The sequence below is a fragment of the Centrocercus urophasianus genome, unplaced genomic scaffold (genome assembly GCF_019232065.1).
Source record: "Centrocercus urophasianus isolate 14NV4802_14NV808 unplaced genomic scaffold, USGS_Curo_1.0 seq_18, whole genome shotgun sequence".
In the NCBI taxonomy this organism is placed as follows: Eukaryota; Metazoa; Chordata; class Aves; order Galliformes; family Phasianidae; genus Centrocercus; species Centrocercus urophasianus.
In genome coordinates this window covers 2,497,212-2,506,730 of record NW_024884733.1, presented here as the reverse complement: position 1 = coordinate 2,506,730, position 9,519 = coordinate 2,497,212, and the positions used below count along the sequence as shown (strand labels likewise).

General features: G+C 46.4%; 1 protein-coding gene across 1 annotated transcript in view; it reads right to left on the bottom strand.

The window, feature by feature from the left end:
* Positions 1-2,516: 2,516 nt before the first annotated feature.
* Positions 2,517-9,519, bottom strand: part of EDEM3 (ER degradation enhancing alpha-mannosidase like protein 3) — a 29,098-nt gene continuing 22,095 nt past the window's right edge. Inside the window, exons 17-20 of the mRNA XM_042819651.1 lie at positions 9,138-9,332; positions 8,227-8,392; positions 7,594-7,779; positions 2,517-6,094 (exon numbers count right to left, since the gene is read on the bottom strand). Coding sequence (XP_042675585.1) covers positions 5,688-6,094; positions 7,594-7,779; positions 8,227-8,392; positions 9,138-9,332 — 954 coding nt within the window. The 3' untranslated portion in view covers positions 2,517-5,687. The remainder of the gene's footprint in view (positions 6,095-7,593; positions 7,780-8,226; positions 8,393-9,137; positions 9,333-9,519) is intronic.

Genomic DNA, 9,519 nt, shown 5'->3' with positions numbered 1-9,519 from the left:
GTGTTCCATGGTCTTTCAGTACTGCAGCATCACCTGGGCAGCCCGAGCCGCTGGGGGAAGGTTTGTGGGGAAGCCATTGGTGGTGATGTGCCCAGGACTGCAGCAGGCTGCTGGTGGGACTGGCTGAGCCTCGGTAGGCTCTGCTTTGCTCCCTTTCCCATGGGCAGAGCTGAGTGTTGGCACTTGGGGTGGTGGAGGGGTCCCCTGCTGGCATCAAGGCAGCAAGCCTTCGGCCATGGCCCTTCCATCAGCTCTGTGTGGCAGCAGCTCTGAGACCTGGCTGGGACAGGGCCTTGCTCAGGTGGGAACTTGCTATTGAACCCATGAGCATACGGGAAAGAAAAGCCCAGCCCTGGCAATGTATCATAAGGAGCCTGGCTGGTCCTTAGGGCTTCTGGGAACTTGCTCTTGTTGCAGGCAGACCCGCAGGGATGCTCAGCTGAATGGTGCTCTTTAACCTGGTTTATGTTTTCAGCAGAAGTCATAGCAAATTTTGTCTAATTGTGCGGCCACTAAGGATCTGTAATAATATAAGCTGATTATTAACATAAGCTGTAGCTTGAAATGCATCTCTTCTTAGAGCCATACCTCAAATATATTCAGCAGATTAGAAAAGAGGGTGGACAGAGGAGAACTGCTCACATCTGACGTGCTGCACTTGGTGGTAAAGGGGTTTTTCAAGATTTCTTATGAAAGAAGTAGCAAGAAAATGATTCCAGGCCAAGTCTCCCTTCAGGAGGCTGATGTACCAACTGATATCTCCCGGTTACAGTGCGGGATCTTGGACAAAACATGAAGGAATTTCACAATCACCTTCCCATTGCACGTGAGCAGATATCTTCAGTGCAAAGGGGAAGGCCTGCCCTGGGACAGCAGCACTGGCCCTCACCTCCATGCCTCCATGCCCAGCTGTGTCCCAGCACAGCACTGCCGTGCGATTCCTCCTGGGAGCACAGCAGGGTGAACCCCACAGCGAGGTGACTGCGTGCAGTGGAGCACAGTGCCAGATTTCAGGCATGAAGAGGGTGAGATCCACATTTGAGCACACACCTCTCCCAGAGCAACAGAGAGCTTTCCTAAATCCCTGCTTTCCAGCCCAATTCCACCTAAGACTGTTCCCACATCTCCATCCCTGCTTGGATGCACAGGCAGATGTGCAGACTGACACACAAACAGCCCCAGCTGAGGAGCCAGGTTGCAGGGCCGTGCTTCAGAAAGCTCAGCAAAGCAGCTGCTTCATTACCTGACTACCAATGCCATTTGTGCGAAAGCGGAATGAGGGCAAAGGCTCACCAGGTGGGAGTGAAGCCCACTGGCTCCATGCATGCCCATCAGATATATATGGATGTGTACATATGTGTTGCTGGGGGCCTGCTGGAGCCAGGAGTCAGAATCATTAAGGTTGGAAAGACCACCGATGGCATCTAGTCCAGCCATCAGGGATCCAACAATTTGAGGGCTTGGCCCTGTGCTGATGTGGGTGCTCAGCTTCTGCAGGCCTGGGGGTGCACAAAAGATGGCACAAAAGAGACTGGGTACTTCAGGACCATTTTGCAGTATACATTCTCACCTGGGCCAGGCAGATCCCAACCAGTGCCTGCATGGGATGCTGGGGCCATGAGCACCCACGTGTGTGATAAGGACAGGTTTCCAGACTGGATGTGGCTCTGGGCAGCCTGGTCTGGTGGTTGTTGACCCCGCACATAGCAGGGGATTGAAACCAGATGGTCATTGTGGTCCTTCCCAACCCAGGCCATTCTCTGATTCTAAATAGCTGCTGGCCCTAGGGATTCACAGAGGCCCAGTGCCCTACAGCCCCACAGGGTGAGTGCTTTGCTCGGTGCAGCTCAGTGGGTTCCTACTGACATGGCATTGGAAAGATGCTTTTGGGAGTGTTTCCTATCAGAGGTTCCCTACTCTGGGCTCCCACTGCTGCTGGCCACTGCCATAGAGCTGCCCCAGTCCCATCTTTCTCATGCATACATCCATTAAAAAAGCAATTTGAGGGAAAAAGTTCTCAAGGGTGATTGCTGCAAGAAACTAGAAAGAGGTGTGGGAGCAACGTGATATTCTTGGGTTTTGGCATTCTGATTTCGTGTCTATTAATAACCCCCCGAGTGAGTCATATGGAGATGCATTTATGCACTGAATCGGAGAGAGCTGCTGCCCGAAATAGCAGCTCTGTAATTTTTTATGATGCTGTAATGCCAGCACGGTGCAGATTGACATCATTTAGCAGAGCCGCTGGCTGGCAATCAGCTCACCCGTGTCAGGGCCTGAAATAAACACGGGAGCCACGTGCTGCGTTACATAAACAGCCACGGAAGCCATCGCCTGTCAGAAGTGCCTCTTTCCCATTTCCTACAGCTCTCCCTCCTTTTATCCCTTAGCAAAAGCATAAGCCCCGATTGCCCAGTTTCTTAAACTGGAGCACGAGGAGTTACAAGGAATAACAGCTCCACGTATCTGGTGCTGTGTTTGGCACTCACGAGGTGAAGCCAACAGTCCAGAACAGCTTGACCAGAATATTTACATTTTATTAAATCTTTACAATCAGCAGTTATAATCAAGTACACAATTATGTACACAGATTATATACATTTTAGCCCAACCTTTTACATCACAGTACATCGTTGCCCTTAGAAATATTGTATATGCTTACCACCAGACAGCAAAACCCAACAGAAGTGTTACAGCACCTGTTAGTAGACATCTTCCATAAGAAAATATACGGCTGTAAATCGGGCTGGCTAAAAAGAAAAAAAATCCTATAAAATCTGAACATACAATATTTCATTCACAGAATGTTTCTCTATGTTCTGAGTGACGGCTCTGCACACCACGGCCCGTTTCTAACTTCTCACCAAATGCTTTTCCATGAGCAATGCCTTCAAGAGGAGGAGAAAAAGCTGGGCTCTGGCTTTAAATTCTTTGAGAAACAACACGTGTAAACAATTGAAAATTCCTCTAATATCAAATTGGCTGATCTGAATTACATGGCACGGAGTAAGCGTGGCTCCAGCCAGGATTCCTGAATTCAGTGTTCAACGCTATACAAACCAATGTGCAATACCCAAAACGAAGGGCAGCTGCTGATGAACAATGGACGAGCAGTGCTCCACGTGGAGCAGACAACCCAGAAAGAACACTTACTCTCCTCTCCGAAAGATGATTTACAAAAATAATTAATACATTCCTTTTGCTTTTTAAGATGAGAGTGACAGAAAACCGAACTACTTTCAACATGATACGAGAAGGTCAACTAATGCCACCTCCTCTCAAGGAAACACCAAATGAAAACAACCTGAATTGAACTGCCCCCCTCACCCTTCCTGCTTTCCCAAGAGGTCGCTTCCACTGACCAGGTCTGTACACCTCTCCCCTGCAGCTCTCGTGGTCACCTCCAAGCAGAGCAGAACAAAAACACAGCCCTGGAGGAGGGAGGTGATGGGCACCTGCAGACGGCCACCGCCAGGCACACCCACACCCTGCACCACGTCCAGGGAAAGGGCTGTTTGCTGCTTTGGCCACGGGTGCGGATGAGCAGCCAGAGGCGAGCCTGTGGTGCCAAGGGAAGCTCAGCTTTTAGGAAAATTTTGCTATTACACCTAAACTTTCTGCAGGTTAACAAAGACACACCACCGTAAGCTTGCATTGCAACACTGACAGACTTAATTAACACCATGATCAGAGGACCTCTACACCTAGAAAATATAACCCTGCTTCCCCCAAAAGAACTACCTAGCATGAAGGTGCAGTCCATGCCAGAGAACACTGAGAACAGCAGCACTCTGCCGTGGCACGGGCAGGCAGAGACCCGTGGGATGACACCCAGCCTGCTGCTGGGCTCACAGCTCCACTAACAAAGGGCACTTATGGCTCCTATGGTCCGACCCCTTCCATGAAGAAACCCACGTCACAACAAAAAAAGAATACCCACATCAATACAAAATCCCCCAGCTGAAAAACCTCGGCTGCTGCAAGCACTCAGCTCAAACCTCCACACAGCTATTTGTGCAAAGGAATAACTACACCGGAAAGCTGATTTATTTTAAAAGGATGCTTATTCACTCTTCTGCTACCTCTTTCTTTCCTCCTCCAAATCACCTCCTCCTCCAATGGTTTAACGTTATCATTCAATTTACGTACGCAGTTCTGTCTGCCATGCTCCCAAAAGGTGCCTGGGCACTCGCAGCTCCTGAAAGCAGTGTCGTCACATACACATGTATACAGCGTTTGCCCGGGATTTCCATTCATACTGTACAGGAGTATACACAAATAAATACAGTATGGCTGTTCTAATAACAGTTGCATATTCAGCACGCATAATTTCACCAGCTAAAAGAAAGGTGCACTTCAGACTGGGACTTTTTTTTTCTTTAAAATATCATAAGGACCAATAGAAACCTTCATTTCTAGTGTGGCGCAGCGTACAGGCAGTGTTCATTTATTTTCTAATATAAAACAATTCCTTGAGCCACGACTCTCTAAAAGCAGTTTATGTAAATCAACTGAATGACCTTTTGGCAGTTTCTTTGGACACAGGACATCTCGGCTGTCTCAATAACCCCGCTTCCATTGCAGTAAGGGGGATAACAACCATCGCTCAGGTGGGACATGCTCCCAAAGCCCAGAGCAGCACAGCAGCCATCCTCGCTGCTCCCATTGCTGCAGTCCGGGCTGTGGGCCCAACAGCCCCCATTGCTGCACTGCACTGCTGCACCGGCCTCACTGCCCGAAGCATCATGCTACAGAAGCTGCTGTTAGAAGTAAAACTTGGGGAAAAGAAGGAAGATTTTTGTTACAGCAAATCTAATTCTGCTTGGTGTGCATTCAGGGAATACTGCCAGGTGAAACTGTGCCTCGGGTAGGTTGGGTTTTCCAACCTGCAGGGCTCACCATTTGCCCCAATCTCTTTACCTTCACCTCACATGTAACTTTCATAGCACACCGCCAACCTTAACCTGGCAGCCCCAAAGGAAGCAGGCTATCCTCGTTCCCTGACAGCACCTGCTTACAAAGCACACTGCCTTTGGTTTGTGCAGCTTTACCAGCTGAATTTAGCAGGAGAGAAAGCTCACGGGCCATCTCAGTCATTCTTCACGCAGCAGATGGAAGGAGCAATGAGCAACACCACTGTGTCTGGGTGCAATGCGTCAGAACAGAACCAAACTGCTTCTACCTGTGTCTTACAGATGCAGCAACTGGAGACATCACTTCACCTGCTGCTAGCGAGGAAGGCCTTCAGAGCAGGGGGGGGGTCAGGGAAACCAGGCACAGCTCCGCTCCCAGCAGGGCAGCAGCCGCCCTGCTGCCTCCAGCTGCTCCCGCTGGTGGCTGCTGAATGGTGCTGGCAGCCCCACGTGCTCAACTTGTGCCTCCCAGAGGCCGAGGCAGCATCACCTCTGGGCACCTGGCAGGCAGAAGTCAGGCTCTCTCCCTGAGCAAACCTCCTGGGACACAGCACCGCACAGTGGGGCCACACGAGTGCTTCAATTGCACATTCCCATTTTTAAACAGGAAAAATTAAAACAAAGAGCGCGTGCTGGATTTCTATGATAATTTCCAGGTGAAACCTGGTTGCTCATTGCAATACTGAATATGTTTTCTAGTTCTCAGTTATCAGGCCTCACTTCTACCCAAAGAGTTCTCCATTCGTTTACTAGCAAATAAGTTATTACTACAAGTCATAGTTCATCCTTCTCCATCATTTCAAATGCTTCTATATCTTCATTCCAGTCTGCTAATATGGATTCCATAGGTTGTACTCTATTGTCCCAGTTAACTTTGGAGTCTGGCTCTGTCTCACTCTGCTGTTCCTGAGGCTGCTCATCCCCTTGTGTGCATGCTGGCTCTGAAGCATCAGCCTCACCAGGTCCAGGGATGGAGGAATCCTGATCTGAAGTGGAAATGCTGTCACTGTCTGCCTGAGCAGGAGATAAGGAATCAGGGTCAGAAACGTCAGAGCTTTCTCCTTCTTCAGGCTCCTCACCAACTGCACCAACATCCTGAGATGCTGAAGAAGTTTCTTCTGAATTTTGTTTGTGTGAATCATTTTCAGATGATTTCTGGTCCATATTCTCCATTTCCAAGTCTTTGAAAGGGAGAGAAAGAAAACACATTTTGAAAAATACAGGAAGGCAACATTCTACTGTGTAATTCAAAAGCCAAGTTACTTCCTTTGACCTTATTCCTCAAGGAAGCGCAAACTCTCTGTTGATAGGAAAACTATTAAGGAACATACATTACAGAGGGAGGGGATAGAAAACATTTAATCACTACAGAGGACAAGCAATCTAGTGAGGCTGGTTTTAGAGCCTCAAACTTGAATCACAATTCCCAGACAAGCACTAGCTGTCACCCTTCAGACTTAGCAAACACTCCAGTAATGCCAGGCCTCCAGGCACTCCTAAGCCCACCAGGATCACACATCCGTGGCAGTGGGAGATGCACTTAGGCTTGCTAAACTGACTTGCAAGAGCCAAAGCCTCCCTCCTCACATCCCCATCCACAGCAACTGACGCTGATGTCTCCAGCGTTGATTTAGTTTGCAACTTTACAGCAGCTGCCTGAATTCAAGCACACAAATTTCTTTGGAGCTCAATGCTTGCAACTAGTATCCAGGATGCTAATATTGCAAGCCCCCAAGGGAGTTTAACTGCATATTTTAATACAGGATACTTACTGCTATCAATAATGTAGTTTGGAATCGTTTTACCTTTAAAGATTGTTGCTGGGATTCCAAATGAAAGCACAAGGAAGGGGGAAGAAGCACATATGTATTACAAACTCTCAAATGCAGAACTATCTTTTGCATTTAGTATTTTGTTATATTAGCTTGACCATAGTTATGAACAAGAGGAATTTGCAGAAGCTATCAAAAAACAATACTGTAGCTTTCAAAGCATCTCCTCTACAAACGTGCAGAAAGTTAATGCTGCTTCTAGCTTACCTGCATCAATAAAGCAGTGCTACCAGGAAGGCTTTCAGATGGAAAGCCTAGAAATTTCTGCCATATGCAAACATTTCAATTTGAAATGTATTAGCTTGTAATTTTCTAGTACTACTTGCAGACAAATCGCAAAACATCTGAGGTCAGCAGCCTTATTTCTCATGATAACCTCTGAAAAGTGGCTAGACAGGCAAAATAACTGTAATAGCTGTCTTTTTCTTTCTGGGTACCAAGAATGTCACTGGGGAGCTTGATAAGCGAGAGGCACTTACAATGTAGGGCACTGGAAACACTTGCACTATTTCTGATACTACTTCAAAGCAGATCATGACAAAAAGGGTTCAAAAGGAATCTGGAGGACTGCATTGTCTCATTATTCAAACTGACACTTAACTTATGAACAGCATTTCTGGATGTGAACGTTAACTCAGGGGCAAGGCCAGGGAGGGAGGCACGACAACACATTGCTGATAATGGCTTTCATATGATAAAACTAACAGTAAGGTCAGACAGAAAACTGACATTACCAAAGAACACATTTACACCTCTGGGTAGCAACAGAAATATCTACTGTACATCTCACATTGTGCTGCGGCACAGACAGAACCTAAATCTGCATCAAAGGAAGCCTTTAATCTTACCTCTATCTTTTGCTTTGTCAGAAAGGAGCACCTCCACAGCCTCATACTCCCTGATTGCATCCAGTATAATATTTCCTTCCTTGTTGAAGAGGAAGAGCATGGGGATTGTGATATCATCTGTATTCTTTCCATCACCGGCCATTTGGAAGAGAGGAGCTGTGTCACTGCTGCTTCCCTCGTTGTCATCTAGCCAGACACACACAAAGACAAAGCAAGCACACCCCTCTGTAAGTCAGACAGGCTACAGACTTTGAGTAGCTTCACACTGCACAGCCAGCTGGGAGGACACCACGCAGAAAATGGGAAACTGGTTGCAAAAAGCCAATTTTTGTACTCTGTCCCCCTACCATTTTTTCCATTTATTTTGTACTTCAAGTTCTCCCCAGTCTTCACTGTTTTGAGATCCAACGATCCTTAGAATAACAACTTTTGAGCTGCAAAACCAGTGGCAATCACCCACCATGATTTGTTCATGCACAACCAGACATAAAACATTTCTTTATCCCCTGAAAACAGAGTTTCTGTGCTGAAGTACCACCATCTCAGTAAGTTTAACAGCCTTGTCAGCTTCCCAATATCTTCAAAAGTGTACAACACAGGTTACATTTACACATAAATTAAAGCTCTATTTACCAATAACGATGCCTCCTATTGCTCCAGCTTTCTGAATGTTTCGTGCCTTTTCAGCAAACATACACTGGCCTCTTTGCATCAAGGCAATTTTCTCTTTCACTGCCTCAGGATTAGTGATCTCTGAGCATCCATTATAGGGCTTAATGGTTGCAACAAATCCCCTTGTCTGCATGGAAAAACAAAACCAAAATCAAAACAAGAGTATTAGAGAAGTAGGTTCAAGCTTGCAAAAGACGACTAAGCATTTTATTTCCTCCAGTTAATCTAATGCATTAAGTGTCCTCAGTCAGCACAGGCAATCTTCCCCTGGAGCTGAGAAACAAAGAATGGCCACGCGAAAACCTAACTCTTAAATCTCAGCATGTTTTGTCTGTACCTGTGAATTGCTGTCTCCAAAAACTGTATGCTGTGAGCCAATAGTCTGAGACTCACCTGCTGGGCAGCACCACACCCAGTGGAACTCACAGGATTTTCCCACTGCTTCCAATAGGAACTGTTGCCTCTCTGACAATTTCTTCTTCTTTCCACCTACAGCCTTTTATGGAAGCTTGTGTAACAGCAACTTACTTCAACTCTAAAAGGGCTTCTGCAAACCCATGGCTGACATGGTAGGAAAATCAGCCCTTAAAACTGAGTACCTCTTGAGAAACACAATGCAGATTATACGAATGTGTTTCAGAGTCATACTATGTTATGTGTACTAAATCCTAAATCATGGCTGATGACTTGGAGTGGACCAATAAGCCACTCATTTTAAAAGACCCTGTTCTGTCATTGCACTATCCTGTCATTTTAACCTCTTTCATTCCCTTCCAGCTGGCCACCCTGAAATACTCACAACTTCAATACCAAATCATTTCAGCTTAAGCAAGAAGTAACAGAAAGCTACAATCACATACATTCTTACATACCCCTGATTTGTGTTTAGATAAATCCATTCCAAATTGTGCTGGTCCAGCAGTCAAGACCACCCTACCGAAAAATGGGTGGGAAACTATCTGAACAGCACGAGGAGGTAGCTGCTGCTCTTTCTGCTGCTGACTGGAGAGTTCAATCATTTCCTGCATGAACCGTAAGCCATCTTCAGCATCAAGTGAACTTGCTGCCTAAGTTGTTAAAAAAAAAAAATACAAATAAAGTTTCTCCATAAGTGTTCAACGAGCTTGGGGGACAAAAAAACCCTGAAATTAGCTTTGCTTGGACCACCATTTACATGACATTCTTTGGTATTTTAGTGGTTCAGAAAAAATGCTGTTTTTACATTGTTTTCCTAACAAAACAATGCTACTGGCA